Raw genomic sequence first — 20,831 nt, 5'->3', positions numbered from 1 at the left:
TTACTTTCAGTCTTAAGGATCTGTTCAGTTGAAGAGTGAAAGTGTAACAACAGCCTCCTTTTTATTACTGGTAGGAACATATTTCCTATCTGTCTTTAGATCAGTTTCCTTTGCTAGCCTAGCATATTAGTTACCTTCTCATTCCCATTGGTCTAAATAATCCCAGAGATAAAAACCTGCTCTATTTACTCCTCCTTTTCCTCTGGGCCTGAGTCTGCTAATCATTGTTCCTACCTGAGGAGAAACTTCTTGACTAAGACTTTTGCCTAGCACAAGACCTGGATTTGTGTCTGCTTGCTGCCTCTCTGGGCGTTATATTTGCCTTGCTCCAAGTCCACATGAATCAAGGATCTAAGTGTGGCTTGCTAGGCTGAGGAGAATGTCCTGACACATTAACTCTCTCCATAGCTGTCATATAATACTTTGCATTCATTTCCAATCACTTGTCTCACTAACATAAGACACCTGTAAAACATACTTGACAAGCAAAGCTGGCAGCTGACATGTAGCAAATACCAGTTCACATGTGACCCTGGAATCCAGACTCTGGCCAGATCCATTGGAATTATGTTGTGACCCAGGGATTCAGATTCTTCGGAACGATAGTGATTGTTGTGTGAATATCCTTTGGATTTTACTCAGTTGTTTTAACATTAGTAAAACTTGGCCCTCACTTTTTTGTTTTTGGTCTGGTCTATGACACCTCAGCGATCCTGTTCTGAAAACCACTAAACAGTGACGACAAATTAGAACCCATATTGGCCAATGATTTCTCACTGCCAGCTACTTGAAATAATAATTTTTGTAAAAAGTCACATCCAGAAAAGTTGGGCTAATCTGTTGCTGGTGTCTGTCCATAGGTAAGCTTGGCAGAATTAAATTTTTATTTTTTTAGTATTTTGACAGATAATCATGTTTATTTTAAAGCTTTTTTTCAATGTCTATTGATTTAAATTTTCACAGTTGCAGGAAATAATGAGGGGCTAGACAATCATCATTTAATGACAGATGTTGATATGCAAAAAGTTAAGCTTTATAACTGTTAAAACATAAACTGTCAGCACATATATGTAAAAATATACAAAGTAAATAGCCTTAAATCAAACTCTAAGAAATTCTCAAGCAGCATTGTTCTTACTCTGTAAATTTTGATCATTATCGATGGAAATATTTCTTAATGGTTTGTGTATATGTGTTCAAGTTGATATTTATCAATATTTACCAATAAAAATTTAATCCTTCCAAACCTACCCATAGGAGTCAGAATTCAGTCACGTGACATTTACTGTCAAGCCTTCTGTGAGTGACCAAATTGCAGTAGCCCTCAGCACATATTAAAGTTGAGTTGACGAGATCTACTTCCTAACTAAACACATCTCTCTCTCAAATGGTCACCCAATGCTCTCTAAAGAGTATGGTCATCTGCTCGAAATGTCTACCAGCTTTTCTGCAAGAATCATCTTCAACTTGGATCCAGTGAAAGCAGGATGGAAAAGACTCCCTAGGAATCCTAAAACAGGATGGCTGGACAGTGCCAACAGACAGCTGTTCCTCATAGGCATCCCACCCCATAACACACCAGATTTGGCACAGGACAGAACATGGAGGCACATAACATATTTGCTGGCCTCTGTGTTGTCCAAGTGACAACATGAGAACTAACGAAACAACTAAGCTCACCACTGCTGAGGGGAAAATCCTCTGCAACTCGCATGGGTGCTTTGGGAGGACTCTGATTAGGCTGCAGAAACATGTAGGACATTGTAGTTACCACCATATTTAATGTGTGGTAGTTTTTTGTGAATGTAGCTTCATGAATTCCTGAAATGTCACTTCTGGTTTTCAGGGGGATATTGCGATTCATTAACTAACTCTGGCTTATGTACAATGCTTGTTAAATGTTACATTCTCGCTAGTTCATGCAGTCTATTCATACATTCACTGATGCAAGTGAGAAGCTTGTCTGAGGGCTTGTCTACACTTGCAATGTGTCAGTGGCACAGCTGCAGTGCTGCAGCTCCCATCTGCATTTGTAATACGTGTGCCCGAGAGGCAGTAGCTAAGTGAATGGAAGAATTCTTTTATCAACCCAATACTGTCTACCCCTAGGGGTTAGGTCGGCTTAACTATGTCGCTCGGGCTGTGGATTTTTCACACCTCTGAGCGACCATAGCTGGGTAACTTTTTAGTATAGATCAGGCCTGAGTAAAAGACACTAAAATGCCATACAGTGACAGTTGAGCCGTTTCCTTGAGCACCTCCGTTGGACAGAAGGCTTAGAGTGCAGACTGCCTTGTGTTTTGGTTTTGGCACCCAAACAGGATCTTGGTATTTGAAGTGCATTAAAGTTCAATTTCCTTTCTGTCTCAGCAGGATTTAGGCACAAAGCAGTTAATCTTAATTTTGAGGTAATTTTTTTTTTCTTGCAACAAGTGTATGTTGGAGACAAATTTCTGCTCAGGTCACTCTGCTCTCATGCTAAATTGTTTTAAAAATGGGATATTTTTGTTTAAAGCAGTAGTCTGTTTTTTTGCAGATCTCCAGTCATAAAATGGCAGATGAGAGCAAAATTGTGGCCAGAAATACTCAAGTGCAATGTGGTGTTAAACTAGCACAGAGAGATCCTTCTATATTTTAGTGACTCAGAACTCTGGAACAGATGCCTGAGAAGGTTAATTCATTGTATTCCAAGTGGAAATGAAGCTTCAGGTCACTATCATCTCCTTTTCATTTTAAAATATGAACAGGAATTGTATCCCCCTGAATATACTGACTTTGTCTTACTTCTGCCTTTCTGGACAGCAAAGTAATGCTTTTTAACCATGGCCGGTGAAGGATTCATGAGATTGTTATAGTGAGGTCTTGTAACAAGTCCTGCTCCACTCTAAAATCAGAAAAACCTAAGCTATAAAATACAAAAATATAGAAAAAAGGTTCCCGTATTTCAGGAAAATAATGTGATGTTTTGAAAAATAGTTGAGATGAAGGATGTTGTATGTGGACACATAACCAAAGGGTACCAAGCATTTTTATGTTTTATGTTTTTTTAACTCTTAAAAAATTGAGTTGTCTGTGGAAAAGATCTCCTGTTTGAGAGAGAGTATGGCCTAGAGGCCAGGCAAGCAACTTGCATATCTGGACACAGCAAAAGCATTACTTCTGCATCATGCCCTGTGGTTAAAAATGCATTGTGGTAGGTGTGTGCTTGCTTGCTTGGCTTTTCTCCATGCAAAGGTCTTCTACCCAGTATAGTTTGATTATCACAGTTTTGTAAACTATATCCTAAAATTGTGTTTTTTTCTTTGATTTTCAGGGACTTGGGGTCCCCATAACTTACCCAGGCATTGTTTACTTTTTTCCCAAGTTTGATAGAAATGTGAAGTAGAAGACTAAATGTTTACTGACGCCTTGTCTACGTGAACATTTAGTTCAGAGTGAGGTATGAATCGATCCCTCACTAGTCTACAAGACACTAACTGTCCATGTGGATCCTGCTGATGTGCACTGAAGTTCATTAGTGCACTTTATTCTATGCCACTTTTGAAATGCAAGTAGATTAAAGTGCACTAATGAACTTTTAGTGCACATCGGTTAGGTCTACACATACAGCACGTGGCTGGCTACTGCGGGTTAGATTCACACTTGAGCTTGCCCTGAACTAAATAAACGTTCATGTAGACAAGCTCTTAGTTTGATTTAAAGGGACACTATCATTTTGGATTTCTTTTTTAATTATTTAAATAGACTGTTTTTTAACCTAGTGTCTTTTTAAAAATAGCATGTCCTGAATTAAAAACAAAAATATTTGCAAGGGTTTAAAAGGAGCAACGCTATCAGACATGCTCAGATCCATCCCTTTTCTGCCCCCACTCTCCCAATTTCCCTTTATTTGTGCAGTCTCCTGCTTGCTACCTCTTTGTGGCTGCTGCTACTAACTTTTGCATGGAGTAGGGAAGAGTGTGTACATGAGCTTGCTGGAACTATGCATGAGAGTTATGTCACTGACCATCCCTGAGACAGTAAAACTGACTATACATACAGTGCTGTCAAGCATCAGAGGGGTAGCCGTGTTAGTCTGGATCTGTAAAAGTGGCAAAGAGTCCTGTGGCACCTTATAGACTAGTGCTATGAAGTGCACAGAGTAAACAAAGCATGAGAAATTATGAAAAATCCCCTTTTCTGTGATCTTTCTTCTGGAGGTTACCTTTGACTGTTTCCAGAGGTAGATGTGATTTTCAAGTTTTAGTTTTCAGAGTAGCAGCCATGTTAGTCTGTATCCGCAAAAAGAACAGGAGTACTTGTGCACCTTAGAGACTAACAAATTTATTGGAGCATAAGCTTTCGTGAGCTACAGAAAGAAGTTATGTTTTTAACTATACAGTACTGCACTCTTTAACTCCTCAGCAAAGAATGTGGAAGGAGGGTTTATTAACAAAAATATACTGATATGCAAGCTCCCCAGTCACTGAAGTTGAAGCAAAGCTCCACACTTGGCTAACATTATGAAGAACAGATCAAAATGCTACTAAATAGAAAACCTTATATGAGATTCTTAGTGTGAGGTTTCCTAATATGATCTTTAGACAAAATGCATAAGCACAAATGATTGTAAGAGTTTCTGATTTAAGTAGTTATGTAAGCAGCAAGTAACTAGAACTTCCAGTCACTGCTGGAAAGGCAGCTTCAGCAGTGAGGTCAGTCGTGCAGGGGGACAGCCTGTGCTCTCCAAGGATTTGTTAACTCCTATTTTATTGTGTGATCCATTTTGGAGAACGAATGTGAAGCTGAAGCAATGTGTGAACATCCATTTTTTGGTCCAATAGTACAAGCTGATGACATGAAAAATTGTAAAAGTTGCAAAATTCTTTAAATTATTAACGTTTAAAAGATCATAGGTTGCATTTCACAATCTCTGCTATTTAAGCAAGACTTTTGTGAGAATGGATTCATCAGGTAAAATCTTCCTTCTACTGCATAACCCAACTGCTCTGTTTTGTCATGTTATATCCACTAGTTGTTAGCAGTCACAGCTGTAGAATCCTTATTTAAAATGCAAGAATGCAAAACTGTCCCCAGTATTCCATTAAAAAAATCAGTAGATAGTCTCTTACCCTTAATCCCCCCAGAGGAATATTATTAATAAGATAAGTAGGCTGTTAATGTAATGTATTAGAATGTTCATATCTTGGGCCTTGTCCATACTACAGGCCATATGAGCAATAATTGTACCAAAAAAGCTTTCTAGGATACATTTTTCAGTTTGACTGTTTAGTGAGGCCCTCTGTATGCACATACTTGAAGTGTAAGCAAACCATATTATAAACAGTATTGGGCTCTAACTGTGTTGAAGAATCTAATGCAGCATGGTGTTTCATAACTTGGTTACAAATATTATTCCAATTTGTTGTGCAGACTGACCATAATAGTATGTTGTAGTAAAGCTAAAGCCTTTGTACAAACAGGACCACGTTGTAGTACAGATACAGTCTTAATGGAAGCAGCTTTGGACCCACAAAACAACTGCCAGCAAAATCTCTTCTGTTGATATCAAGAGAAGCTTTTTGTTACATATGTCTTCACATAATAGTGGCAGAAGCTTTTTGGGACACTTTCATTGTTTTTATGTGGCATCTGTAGATGTAAATGTTACATTTTTATCACCTTCATTTATAAAAACATGAAACCACTAAGCAGGTTTTAAACAAGCTCTCTCATCTAAATTTTCGTGTTATAGAACAGAAATGTCACAGGCAGTTCTTAGTGTAGTGCTTCCTTCTGTAAAATAAGTTTATACAGCAGACTTCTTAGTCTGGAAAAGCAACTACTATCTATTTACAGTAGGTATCTTTAGCTGCCTGTTTTACTACTTGGTAAGATCTAACAGGGCCACAGAACTGTCATTTGAAGAGCTGGCTGGCTAATCAATGGTGCTGAATTTGGTGATCTCCAGTGGTGATTTACATATTGCTAACTTGCACAGAGAAAGAGGTTAATTTTGATCTTGTCACAGAGCCCTAACTTTTATTGGGCTTACAGACTCCATCAATATTCTTAGAAAGACAAAATACTGACACATGACCAAAAAAAGTAAAAAATTGCTCCTATATTGCATGTGTGTATAACTAAGAAAGCAGATCCTAAACTAGTGAAGTATAGGATAGTGCTATGTAGAGTTGTTTTTACACTATTTCAGACATACGGCCTCCTAGCAGTGGTCCTATGTGACTACGTGAAACCAGAGACCTTCTATGCACTAACTAGGCAGATCTGTTTTTCAGCACCAGTGTAGATGCAGGAGTTCTGTTAATGGGTATTGGGCACAATTTTAACAGTCTGTTATCTAACCACAGCATCATAGGGTTATTTTATTTTATTTTATTTATTTTATAAGCCTCTGATGAGTCTACACTACACAACTGGTAGCACTGATGCAATTGCATTGCTGCTAAAAAAAATGAAAGGTTTCAGAGTAGCAGCCGTTTTAGTCTGTATCTACAAAAAGAAAAGGAGTACTTGTGGTACCTTAGAGACTAACAAATTTATTTGAGCATAAGCTTTGTGAGCTACAGCTCACTTCATCGGATGCTGAGCTGTAGCTCACGAAAGCTTATGCTCAAATAAATTTGTGAAAGACTCTTTTTACCCATTTTTGCTGTTTCATCTCCTTTCATTCAGGTTGGACAGCAAAAATAGACTAGTCATTTCACTTTTAATTTCTAGCAAGTTTCAGTATCCAGTTCTGCTCTAGCATAGTACTTAGGAAATGTCTGAATCCCCAAAAGTTGTGTTCAGCAAATATTTTAATTGATTTTTTTCTTGTAAAACTAGAGATTGTTTAAATTTATATTCATTTATTTATTTAACGTTGGGACTAATGGTAACTGACCCTTTCTAAATTTTTCATTTAGTGCTAAGGTACAGTGATTTTTGGAGTCCTTTGTAAAGGCATACAAGAGTGGTGGTTACACAAATGGACTATGTAAAAATGTGTATTGTAGCAAAGATGCATTGATTATGTTTGTCTCTCTGGTTGCTTGCAGAACACTTTGTGCTATCTTTGGATCTTGTATGAAATGGGAACTTCGTGTGCCAAGAAAAACAGGCTCTTGAGAGGAGTTATTTTGTAGTTTGTAGTATTTTTGTTTTTGATTGAATCTATCAGAACTAAAGATCCATGCTGGATGAGTTTACTCTATATTTAAATCTACTTTAAAAAAAAAGTAATTGAAAATGTGTTAATATAATATGTGTGTACACTACAACTTTAATTTTATATAGTATTTATAAAAGCAATGTCTCCGTATATCCAGAGTTAAACATTAGGACCAGGAGAGAGGAAATGAAGGGGTATAAACGAGGTAGTAAACAGCTATGTAAGAGATGGGCAGCGTGAAGGAGGCTGTTAGGAATTAGTGTTAGTACTGCAGAGGTGAATGCTCTCTCTACGGTCCAAGGAGTTTGCAGAGAGTGAGCAAAGGGTGGTGCTAGGTGAGGGAAATAGAGAGGCAGCTAAGTTCACAGAGCAGATCTGGTAAAATTTCAAAAATTCATGAGTGAATTGGAGCCTGAGTTCCATTGATTTTAGTGAGACTGAGGATCCTAATCCATTTAGTTTCATAGATTCATAGATACTAAGGTCAGAAGGGACCATTCTGATCATCTAGGACGCTACATCATTTAGACGCTTTTGAAAATTTTTGTCCTAGGAAACATTCATAGAGACGTTTTATAAACCAGAATAATTTTGAACTTGAACCTGAAATAAAAATAGGGAGCCAGTGGAGTTGTTTGACAATAGGGAGGATGTGTTAGTGCTGCTTTGAACACATGAGAAGGAAGTCAGCAGTTTGCACATGCTGGGCTTTGGAGAGGCCAGAGAGAAGGAAAATACACAGTTGTCAAGGTGAGAGGAGATGAAGGCAGGAATGAGGATTATAGAAGGGATGAGTGTATGAATTTCTACTGAGAGCACTCAACACTGAATTGTTAACTATCTGTGGGTTAGATTTCTGCTTGAAACATTTGAAATAAAAATCTGGCTAAAAAGACAGAGTATTTGTTTACCTCTTCTCTTCCCATTTCCCCTCTCTAATGTAACCTTTTCTCTTTGTTTTGCCTGCACACTACTGCCCCCTCAATCACATTATTTCCCTCAAAAACCCAAACCTACTAGCCTTTAGTCACAGCAGAAACCAGCCATTTCACCTCAAGTTGTCTTTTTGACCCTCACCTGGACAGCAATAGACCGTTTTAGACTTCTTGATCTCAGTTACAGCAGTCAGCTCACTAGGGTCTTTGACTGAGGATATCGTATTCCAGAAAGAGCATCCTTCAATTTTTGTTGTCTTTTTTGTCTAAATGAATATACATTGTAAAGATTACTGAATACTATTTGGAGTTTGTAAACATTGTGTTGAGAGTGAGTGCTAGTTGGAGATTGGCACAGACAGATGTGACACTTAATGGTACAGTGAATGTCCCATTTGTTTGTTATTTGCCATGAATTACAATCTGAGCTTTTGGTGGGACACAGTAAGTCTAGTTGCTCTTTATCCGTAAACTTTCTGTTGCTCTTTATCTGTTGTCCAGGCCAAGTCCACTGCTTCAAGGAACTAGAACATATTCTGAAAATTTAAAATGTGAATGACACCTTACTAATTTTATTTTTCTGTATTTAACATATTACCAATGTCTTTTTAATAAAATGAGATAGAACTTTAAGTCTAGATGTTTGAAAGCTGTCTGTCCATGTAATTCTGAAAGATTTAAAAGAGTGTAAATTTGTGAAGCATGTGGAAAAAGAGCATTATATTTGTTAGAAATATTGAGAAGGGTTCCTGGACTGTGGGTTAGTACCAATGAAATTCCAGTTTGTAGGACTATCAAATTTTAGTTTGAAAATTCATACTTGCTGGTAGCTGGTAATACGTGTACTAAGTAAGGAATATACTCTGTACCTGAAAGTCAAATATCCTTCCATAAACAATGAAACGGATCTTAATGGTGCTTCTGCTACTTTTGAAATGATATGTCCTTTATTAAATCATTGATTGTGGGTCTTATTTTTTTCTCTTTATAGAAAACCTAGAATAAACTCTCAGCTGGTTGCCCAACAAGTTGCCCAGCAATATGCCACACCCCCACCACCTAAAAAGGAGAAGAAAGAGAAAGTGGAAAAACAAGACAAAGAAAAGCCTGACAAAGAAAAGAAATCAGTCCAAGTGTTACGAAGAAGAACACCAGTAAAAAGACTAAGTAAGTTTCAGGGGGACACTAGATAGGTGTACAGTTAGTTATTCACTATTTAAGCTTTATCAATGATTGGTTGTCTTGCCAAGCAATAGTGCACATTAATCAGCAAGAAAACCTATAATAATAATTTTTCCTACTTTTACAGACCAAGTCAGATATTGTAAAAGATCCTCCTAGTGAAGCAAACAGTATACAATCTGGGAATACTACAACAAAGACCAGCGACTCAATCACACTTCAAGGTAAGTTTTTTATAGAATCAATTGATGTTCATTTAGTTAGATCTTGACATCTGAGATTGAACTGAAGGGTCCAAACTAGTGGGTTTTTTTAATTGGGTTGACAGCCCTAGAGACAGAAGACTCTGATTTATCCACAGAATTGGTAAGGCATGAACATCAGTAGTATAAGCTTCCTCTGTGCCTGTGCATCTGAATGATTACCTGGAAAAGAACAGCTTCAAATAGTGGAAGCAGTTGACTCACTAGACACTCAGTCCTTCACCTTCTAATAAAGCTATCGTGTCAGTTGTGGTGGTTTGTTACTTTTAGGCAGTTAAACTGCTATGCAGAAAATAGATATTAATCTGGTCAAAGGAGGTCACCTGTCAATTTCTTCTTACCTTCTCTCCGTTTAGACCCAATAACAGTGTAAGGAGTGGATATATATATTTGCCTGTACCCATGCCTCCAATTCAAGCACTGCAGTTATGAGAAAAATTCTCTCTTGATTGTGTTCTTAGGGGATTGCATGAAAGGTCTCATTAAACAATTCAGGCATTTACAAACTTTATTTTTGTCCAAGGATAAAACAGTTGATTCAAGCTGATATTTCAGATTGGCTTTTGCCTGTGTGTTAAGAGTTAAGTCCTATCCTCAGCTGTGCTGACATTACAGGTTTCTTTTAAAATAAAAGCTATTGCTCCTTATTTCTCCAATGCAGCAGGCCCAAATTGTGGTACTCTTTACGCCTTGAAGTCCATGGAGGCAACCAGCAGAATTTGACTCCACAGTTTGACTACCTGTGTGAAAGTGCCAAGGGGAGGAGAGTGCCTTTAAACTCCCTTTTGAGCTTCAATCAGATTTGTTAAGCCCTCCCAGACCCTAAAGAATGAGCAGGGGGGTTAGTCCCAAAAATCAGGGTGGATGGGAAGCCACGGCTGTTACCACCTATCAGACTCCCGCAGTTCTCCCCTATTTTCTTGTCGGCATGTTCCAATGGAGTCATGGTGACAGGCTATCTCCCAGCTGCAGCTGTTCAGGAATCCCCTGAAGTGGTTTGGGTAGCATGGAGTTATTCTGGACAGAAGTTAATGTGGCTTGGGGTCATGTTAATCAGATCATGGAGAGGGAGCAGTCTGCTCAGTGCACCTGTCATTGTTCCAGCTCCTGCCAAGTGACAGCAGAGAGGTGTACTCAATAGCAGAGAAGGGCACTGGCAGAGAGATCTGCACCAGGATCCCAGAGACAAAATCCGGGCCAGGATTTTTAGCTGTTTCTGAATACAAGAGAAAACAAATGAGTCTGTAAAGTTACAGGAAGAACTGGGTTTCCTAAAGGAAATGGAGACTTGGGGGAGAAAAATAAACAAACCTACTACACTTCCTGGAATATTTACTGTAGATACAAAGGATCTATCAGTATAGGGTAGCCTTTGCCTGCTAAGTCTGAAAACTGACAAAATTGCCCAGATATGCTGAGGTAGTTGGCCTTTAGCATCACCCACACGCCAGGTGACGTTAATCATTTCATCTAAGTCTCTGGTTACATGTTCAAATCGCAACCTCTTGGGTGTGTAAATGAGTATATACATACTTAAGTGTATGTGTGGCTTCACATTAGAACTTATTGACAGTACCTATGGTTTTGAAAAATCTAGTGACTAAGTGGAGGGGCAGTATTAAAAAGAAAATAAAGTTATTCAGTGTCAGGTTGTTCTCCCTACATAGTTATAATTTAATATTTAAATGTGATTAAAAATTAATGTTTTTCTGTTAAATTTGATGCAATTTTATTTCTAAGTTACCTACAAACACAGTTTTTTAGAGTGAGAAATTTACAGCACATTTAATCAAAGGTTTAAATTCACAAGAATATGATTTATTTTCCTTTTGAAACTATTTATCACTATTTCCCACCACTTTAGATAACCCTAGTGTAGAACCTACATCTATTTCAGTGATTTTATAGGATAATCTTGAACAGGGTAGCACTGGGATGATCATCTACTAATTCTCGACACCAGCGGAGATGCATCGAAAATATAAAATTGGATCCACTTCCTCTTTCTCACTATTTTGAGTTAGTCCAATATGACCCAAATGTAGAGGAGAGGTTATTTTCTGCTCAGTTGGAAAACGGGGGCCTGGTCTTGAAGAAAAACATGTCTGTTTCCTATTTCCCTGAAAAAGGCAATTTCTAGCGCTATCGAGCTAGTTCTATCTGATGTCTGGAGAATGCCCCTCTAATTTCCCTAGTGGGGAAAGTTCTGCTGCATCAGTCTGACCCACAGTTGGAAGGGAAAAGAGTTGACTGTAAATCACAGGTAGTCACTGAAGCAGATGTGGCATCCGCCAACAGCTAAAGGACTGTCTCACACGGCCAACAATAGCACATGCCAGCAGAAGTTCGCCCTTAAATAAACTCATTGCATTGTATTTGTATCAGAATTTTGGACCAAATCCTGCAAACATATGGATGTCAGCCTCTGTGCAGAGCACAGTCCTTTATTAGCTGGGTTACTAATTGCATGAAAGCGCAGAAACAAATTACTGACATAATCCTGAGCTATAAAAACCAATGTGTTCGCTTCGTTTTGTCTCGTGACAGAGAAAAGCTAACACTGTGAGAAATGTCCTGGGTTTTACTTACAACAGCCTTCCAGAGGGAGCATTTTGAGCAATTTTATACTTGGATTGATTGGGCCTCTGATTTGTATAAACTCAAAACAGTTGAGAAGGGGAAGCCAAGTTGTCCCAGTGCCTGAGTTATTTGCAGCTACGGTGTTCCCCACATGGGAATGAAGGTCCATGTTCAAATGCTTTCATGTGGTTTTGTATTGCAAAGTCACAGCCTTGTCTCAGAACATCAGGGCACATGATGTGATAAGATGGAGTATTCAGATAACAGAATTCTTTCATCTGTCCCATAGGGCTGGTACCAGAGCTCACTTCCAAACTGATCTGATCTGTCCAAGAGAGCTCAGAACATATCACTTAATAGAAAGTTTGTTTCTGAAATACGGTTCCTAATAAACTTTTTCCCTTTTTTTCCTCACCTGTTCTTTAGGCCCAGACTGAAAAATGTGGACCGAAGTACTGCACAGCAGCTGGCAGTCACAGTGGGGAACGTCACAGTAATTATCACAGACTTTAAAGAAAAGACTCGCTCCTCTTCCACATCTTCATCTACAGTGACCTCCAGTGCAGGGTCAGAACAGCAGAATCAGAGCAGCTCCGGCTCTGAGAGCACAGACAAAGGCTCGTCCCGTTCCTCCACGCCAAAGGGCGACATGTCAGCAGTTAACGATGAATCTTTCTGAAAATTGCACATGGAGTTGTGGAAAACTATGAATCAGGGTATGAAATTCAAACACTCCACCTGCCCATGCGGCTTCAGTCCTGGAGAGCCTCTTCTGTGCTTGAACACACACTTTCTTGGACATCACCCCCTTACTGATGCAACCAGGATAATTTCTGCTTGTCATGGGCATTTGGCCACCAAGGAATTTCGCACCCTGACAATTACTCTTGACACTTTTATGTATTCCATTGTTTTATATAATTTTCCTAACAATCATTTATAATTGGATGTGCTCCTGAATCTACTTTTTTATAATATCTGCTGTGCACAATTTTCCATGAACATTACAACTTTTTTTGTTTTTTTGGAGTGTGTGGGGGGAGGGGAAGGGGACTTTATTTATTGCATTCACAAACTCCATCCTCCTTCAGCATATCCTTTAAGTTCAGTTCTTTCTTTCTTCCAGTTATACTGTGTACTATCAGTTTTGATATAAATTATATATAAATATATATATAAATAAATATATAAAAGGGTTATTTGAAACCAATACATGGAAACGCTGGTGCTTGAAACACTGTGAAGTGAAACAAAAATATTGAATAGTTAAAGATCTGGGACAGTCCCCTTTTGTGAAAGTGCTGATACTGAAATGGAACCAGGCTTAGATGAAAAGTGTGTTCCAGAAGGTTTAAACCCAGATGAGACCTGATTTTCTCTCTCTCTTCCCCCCCCCCCCCCCAAACTTTTGGCTAAACAGTACTGGACAAATAGTTTTTATTATACGTTGTGATCTATAATGGGAAGACTCCTCCAGATAGCCTGCATTCCCAATAGAATAACTCAGAATGACAAATCACAAGTCCGTGTCCAATTGGAGTATGCTTATTCAAAAGTAACTAAGCTGGTTTCAGAATGCCATGCATTAATGTATATTTTGTTTACTTGTTGACATGGTTAATTCTTTCACAGCCAATCACACAAAAATGTGGTATTCTGTAATTTTGATTAATTCCATCCATTTTCCAGACCTGCATCAATGGCTGAGGTGACATTAAATCTCTGTGGAGTGGCTGTTTGCTTTAGAATTCAAGGCAGAAGAGAACCCTAAGGCTGGAAGCTTTTTGGAGTGGATGAACCAAACCATTACATGTTCATAAATGATGTGGTTTGGTTCTTTCTTGGTCAAACCTTTTCATTTCTGTCTCTTTCCATTCTGTTGTGGGAATTATTTTTGGGTTTAATTGAGGTGGGTTTGTATTCCAAGAGCAATTTCTGAACAGCATATCATCCAATTATGTCATATATAGGCTTGTTAATGTTTGGACACTTCTAGATATTCTGCTGTGGGAACTACAGTTGAGAAAAATCTTCCATGCTGGCAGGTCAGCAACAAGTGCTGCTCATGTTGATGGTCCGTGTCTCTTTCATTCTTGCTCTGTATCTTTTCAGACTATAAACTTCGTTCCTCATCTATTAGCATTGCTTTACAGTTTACCTTCTGTGCATTATCCTGCTAAAATAATAATCTGAAGAGGTGAAACAAACGTTTTTTTAAGATTCAAGTTCTATTTGTTTTTTTTATCCTTAATTATGTGGCCCAGAGTGCTTTGCAGTAATTTCAGGCACAGAGTCTGTAACTTTATTCAACATCAACAGGATAGCTTTTGGGTGCTCTACTTGGAAAGAGGGCCACTTCTCGGTAACTTGGTGCCAGCTGCTCACATTGTGAATTAGTTGCTTGGTAAAAATAATTTCTGTCTGTGGAGGCAACTGAATAAAATTCTATTTTGAAATCAGCTTGGTTTTGAGTAGCAGACATGTAGGTTCCTTTCAAAATGATGATAAAATTATTCTGTGCTTAATTAATCCGTTACCAGCTCTGCTTGCATGTGTAGGGTACAAAGCAGTGTCTTTACAGCTGCAGTTTTATTCTGAACACGTTAACATGGGCACCCCCTTTTAATTCTGTTTTATATCTGGGATATAAGCTATATTTACCTTTTTTAAACCGCATTTTTAAAGTATTTATTGAAAAACCAAAGGAAATCAGATGCTACCTATGAGCATCAATATGTTATACATAGTTTTAATACTATGAATTTCTCAATCCACATTTTAACATTAGTGGAACATTGCAAAGACATTCCTTTTCAAGTTTTACTGTTCCTTTAAGGGTCTCAGGGAGGGTAAACTGGTCAGCCATATTTATTTATTTTACTGAGATGTATTGGAATAATTTTTTTAAAGAGAGATTTTCTGAAGATGCCCCTGAACTTTGCACTGCTTTATAAATGAACCATAATCAGTTAGCTTGAATGCATTTGGCCTAAGCCAGCAAAGCATGTAAGCAGGAGTCTAGTCCCACTGACTTCAGTGGGGCCACACTGACGCTTAAAGTTATGCACGTGCTTGTGTGCTTTGTTGGCTGTCGTACTTTGTGCAAAAAAGCATTGTATGTACCAGAAAATTACTTCATGTTAAATGAATGGACCCATAGATTATTTGAAAAAGCTTTAACACACAGTAACGAGCTACTCAGAGGCTACTGATTAGGTCAGTGAAATCTTCTTTGGTGGTGGTTTATTTTGGGTGTGCCTCCTTGATAAATTAGCTGCTTGTAAGGATGGAGTGGAAAATTGCTTTGGTACAAGAGAACTGAAACTCTGCATTTAGTAGAAATTGCTAGCTAAGCATTTAAACCTAACCGGGCCACATTTTTAACTGTTGTGTTGTGGATTTGAAGGATAGTGTTTACTTTTACACTTAATTTCTGAAATTGATAACACCCCTAAGGCATGTATCTGGAAATGGAATTCCCTTCACTTTCTGCATTTTCAATTTACCCTGCTATCATTAGGGAGCATGTTTAAAAAAAATTAGACACTAGTGTAAAGAAGGAAAGACCAGAAATGCTTGGTATTCAGTGGCACAGAAAGCAGGTAAGAAAAGCACAGTGTTATGTTTGCAAGTTTAAACTTTTACACAAACACAGCTTGCCTGACTTGCTCAGTTTGACATAGTCATGCAAAAGAAAAGTGAAATAATTTTAACACAGACTATTTAGTTTAATCAAACACTTTGGTCATTTCAAATTTGACAGATTTAAAATTTGGCAGTAGCTTCTGTGAGTTTATTTCCACTGAGGATATTTTCACCTGCCTTATTAAGATCATTCTCAGTCTACTTTTTAAGCTACAATAAACTTAAATTATTGAAAATTATTAATTGCTGACTATATAATAACCTTTGCTTGTATGTAACCGAAAAAATGGTTTTAAGAGCCAACATTTAGAGTATGACAATGGAGCTGAACAGTTTTAATGCGCAAGCAGTTCTGTTCTTGTGTATGACTTGTAACCTTAATTTACTGTGTAAAGATGGTTACATTATTTCCTTAGCTTTGTTGTTGGAGACAAATATAGAATGCTTGTTTAAGTATGTCAAAACATAATCTTATCTTGTGGATTTTTATGTTAATGTATTATACGAGCTATATTTTCATTTGCCCAGAAAGACAGCTTGTATAAACGCTTTTGAAAGTTTTCTCCGCGCTGTAAAGTCTTTAGAGCTGACAGTCCTGTTAGGTTTGTTTTGATCTTCATGCTAAAGTGTCAATGGTGGTTTTGTGAACTGGTCAGAAATTCACAAGGTCTTAAAGTTTTCGGGGAAATTTATATTGGACACTGCGCTTTGTCTAGCAATAAAAGATGTTATATATTCCTGTTACTGGGCATGTGCACGACTGTTTATTAGAAGCCACTTTATCATTTTCCTGCTTTAAATAGAAATGTCTATTTATGAAATTCTGCTTGTAGTTTTTTTCACAAATAAAATGTAAATTTAATTAAATCTGAAAGCTCTCTTTTTTGGGAGATGCCAGTAATCAGACAAGGTGAAGAGCTTGTATTATTGTATCTGCTTTTCTGCAGAATGTACAGAATTATTAGATATTGGGAAATACAGTTGCTGTACTCCAATCCTGCAAAACACTTAATGCACGTGGTGAACTTCATGCATGTGAGTAATACCATATGGTTCACTGGGGCTAATCGCATGAGCAAAGTTGCACATATGTTTGCAGAATTTGGATTATATTGCTTTGCAAATAACAGAAATAGACAATTTCCCCTCCTCCCCCACTTCTGCAGCTATGGTGAAGTTTAGTGCAAAGAATTTTAGTGAGAGCCCGTGGGTTATCTTGAGCTACAAACTCTAAGGGGACATTTTATAAGACTTTATTGGAAATCTAGATATATTTTGCATTGTAAAATACTGCTATTTACAAGTAGTATTTGCTTCCACTGTCTAGGAAACAAGATGGTATGAATACTGCACTCCTTCCGGTTCTGGGTTTTTTTTGAGTGATTGAGTAATTCAATAGAACTGTATAAGTTATCAAATTAAAAGAAGTTGATTCTTCTGTGTCTTATAACTAAGTTCACTAGAAGTGCTTAAAAAAAACACCTCACTATGGATGCAAACTGTTTAAATATTAATCACACTTGGAAATGTGGTCAAAAGAATTTGTGCCAAAAATACTTATCAACAGGGAAGGTAGAGCCCAGAAGCATTGCTTGGTGCATCACAGAAAAAAGTAAAGAAACAGGCCTTGCCTCAAAGAACTGAAAGTCTAAGGCCCTGACCTTCAAGGAACTGGGCAGGCAGACCTCAGAGTCAGCGTAATCATTTGCAGGATTGGGGCCTCAGGCCAGCTTTGATAAGAATGATAGACAGGAGAAAGTGAGGATTGCAGTAATACAATCACTTTTATTAAGAATGTACACAGCTTGAAAGATCCATTAAATAGTGTTTTTAACCTGCTACTTGTAGGGAACAAGGCAAAAGCCAGATGTACTTGCATGCAGGAATCTAGTTCATAGCAAGCTGTTCAACTTCTGTCCTAAAATGTCACATATTTTAAAATGTATATTGGTCATGGTTATAAAATAGTATCCTGCTATCTCATTATACAAAATAAAGGTGATAAATCTCATCAGCTTGTATGTCAGCTAATTTTAAAACTTTTCTTTACTGACTTTGTAGAGAAGAATAGGGACAGACGCACCACAGAGGCGCCAGCTGTAATAAGAATTAGTAGAAGTCTCTTAGTTCATGGTGTCACTTTCAACATCCATTGCAGAACCATGAACTCACAGGGTAGTTTGGGCACGCAGGCTGAACAGCCAAGAGCCGTGTTTTGAAATTGTTGCCTGTGCCCTAATATCCATAACTTCCTATTAATAAGATACAAGAAAATTTGTTATGAAGGGTTAGATTACAATCAGTTTGAAAGATCCATGCAATCAATCCTTTGAAAGACACAAGGCCATACGAATTTCAGTCCAGGGATATGGAGCCCCATTATCAGCTGCTCCACTAAAAGTCTTTATCTGACACACAAATGAGTAGGAATCCTGATCTAGCTTTATAATAACACGGTGAATAAGAGTGTGAGGGTGGCATTTGCTGTAAAAGAACTGCCTTACTAATTAAATATGACCAAAAAAGTCATAAAGAAACTAAAAGGATAATTAACACAGAAAGATACCCCTGAAGACTGGTAAGAGTGTTAGAAATCCACAGCAGAATTACTCTATATAACTACTAGACGGACACCCTCATAGTGATTAATTACATGTGCCTAGCATCACTTTATTGCAGTGAATCACAATTGGAGTTTCTAGGGCTCAAGCTGAAAATTGTCTACAAAAGAGATGACAGATGTGACGAATGGCAGTTTCTGCCCCAGCTGTAGCAAGGTGTTGGATTACAGACCACTGGAGTACCATGTCAAATCAGAAAAACACCAGAAGACAGGATTGTGTTAGATCCAGAGTGTAGGCAAAACCCTTCAGAATCCCATGGAGACACTGTTATATCAGAGAAGAAATGGCTGCTGCTTTTGTCATTAGGATTGTAGCTGCTCCCATGCATCATTGCAAGACTGACAAAATAACTCCAGTTTCTTTAATACCCATGTGCAAAGCAGCAGAGACAGCAGCCTCTTTGGAACCACTGTGGAGATATCTTTGGTTGAGGTATGTTGAATTCAAACAGCGCCGTGCAGTCTAATTAGAAAATACTTCTGTGTCCACTTAATGCAAGAACAGCTTGCAGCAGGATGATGTGCTGCTCTTTTAATTTCTTTGAATATGCAATTCTCTTCTTGGTGGCTTTGGGCTTGTTTCAATGCAATAAGCTCAGTACTGTCCACTCTCAATCCTTTGTCAAAATGTGTGTCTGTCACTGACTGGCAGTGCTTGCTACTTGCTAAATGTTGGTCTGGAGTGATCCCTTGGGTAACTCCACTGCTTTAACTCCATCCATTATTCTTAGCTTCTTCAGTGGCAATGTCAAGATTTTTCAGAAGTGATTAGTGAGGCTGGGTGCCTCTGTTTTTACGTGCCCAATTTGAAAACGCCTTGAAGGGGCTTGATCTTTCAGAGGATGGGTGCTCACACTTTCTGGAACATCAGGCCTTTTCGGGAGTCCAACTTGAATCCACTTTGGAAGGAGTCGATTCTTGGCAATTTGCTGAAATGCTCATTATGTTAATGGTGACCAGCTAAAGTTCTAAATAGTAGTCTGATATTTGTATATTTGGTCTCAAATGGGGTTTTATGTGGTAGCCATGTGCTCAGGAACCTTATGATGACATCGCTGTCTCACCTAGAGATCTGGAATGCTAGCCTGGAAGAGCGGTCTCTAACTTGGTTATAACTGTTAGAGTTCTTCTGTGATACGGCATTGAGCCCAGCAGGAGTTATCCAACTCTTGAGGCTGGTGGAAGGATTGTGTGGAAAGAGCCTGGATTCCATTTAAGCAGCAAGGAAAGGAGGATTTGCAGCTCAGGTTGCACGAATAACCCCTGGCAACTACTTGTGGAAAAGAAAGATCAGAAGGACACACCTGAGGAAAGATACTGTGATATCTGAGACTTCAAATCTGTTCGTGCTGCTGTGCATAGTTGTTATAAGGCCTAGGAAATATTTATTTACAATGTTTTCCTTGTGTTTCTTGAGTATTGCTGGTTTCCTTCTATAATAGTTATATAATTGCTAATCCTATTTTTACTTCTATAATTAAGCCAAATAATACAGATCTATTACTCTCCCTAACCTCGTGATGTTTGCTTGTATTTATAAGAAATCATTCTCCAGGGATGGATTGAATCTAATACGGATGCATCCTTTGAAACCTGCTATCCTGTTATCATTACATCTAATACAGAGAGATCAGTGAGACAAAGTTTGCCCTAAGTAGTACGCTCACAAAAGGAAGGGGTGTGTGTGTGTGTGTGTGTGTGTATGTGCGCGCGCAAACCAGCAACAACACGTAAGAAATTCCAAAATGATTTTTTTTTTTTAAATAAGCACTTAGGTTCTAAGTCCCAACAATGTAGTCACAGCCAAGCAAGAAAATGAAGAGCAGTAAAGAGCAATATTGATGAAGTTTTATTTCTTGCTTTGCTCTTTGGCTTCAACTGGAAAATATGGTAGCTGCAGTCTTGCCAATTCATGATGTTATCACAAGTCTCATAATATATACTCCTTTGTTTAAGGTCCAGCTTCTCCTGGTGCTGAGACTCAAGTTTCCTTAAAAAAAAAAAAAAAAAGTTTCTAGCCCTCTTGCAGAGGGTAGCCTTAAATGTAACCTAAGTACCCCAAAAAAGAAAGGAGTACTTGTGGCACCCTTAGAGACTAACAAATTTATTGAGCATAAACTTTTGTGAGCTACAGCTCACATCATCGGATGCATAGTACCCCCCTAAAGGATAAAGAACCAAGAAGTCAAAATCCCCAAATTTTATATTTTAGAAAATCTCTTTTTGGGGCCATGATTCATTATTTTGTTTTTTAAACCATTGGTGTTGGCAATGTTGCACCTGATGTGTCTGAAAGGGTGTTCCAGCATGCTTGTTTCCTGTTTGCTCACAAGTGTTTTCATTTTCAAAATAAAAATTACACCTGAAGTGCTCAAAATGTCATGCTGTGAAACTCCACATCTTGGATTCCCTGGAGCTGCTGCTCTCCATTTCCTCTTGCCAGCAGGTGA

At 38.2% G+C, this 20,831-nt stretch overlaps 1 protein-coding gene across 1 annotated transcript in view; it reads left to right on the top strand.

The window, feature by feature from the left end:
• The window catches only part of LOC119859161 (RING1 and YY1 binding protein), a 71,373-nt gene extending 53,866 nt beyond the window's left edge, over positions 1-17,507 (top strand). The window contains 5 exon segments of the mRNA XM_038410918.2: positions 9,080-9,201; positions 9,204-9,259; positions 9,398-9,476; positions 9,479-9,494; positions 12,540-17,507. Coding sequence (XP_038266846.1) covers positions 9,080-9,201; positions 9,204-9,259; positions 9,398-9,476; positions 9,479-9,494; positions 12,540-12,792 — 526 coding nt within the window. The 3' untranslated portion in view covers positions 12,793-17,507.
• The last annotated feature ends 3,324 nt before the right edge of the window (positions 17,508-20,831 follow it).

Source organism: Dermochelys coriacea, chromosome 7, assembly GCF_009764565.3.
Source record: "Dermochelys coriacea isolate rDerCor1 chromosome 7, rDerCor1.pri.v4, whole genome shotgun sequence".
NCBI lineage: Eukaryota > Metazoa > Chordata > Testudines > Dermochelyidae > Dermochelys > Dermochelys coriacea.
The sequence above is the reverse complement of the archived record's forward strand: the minus strand, read 5'-3'. Positions and strand labels throughout refer to the sequence as shown.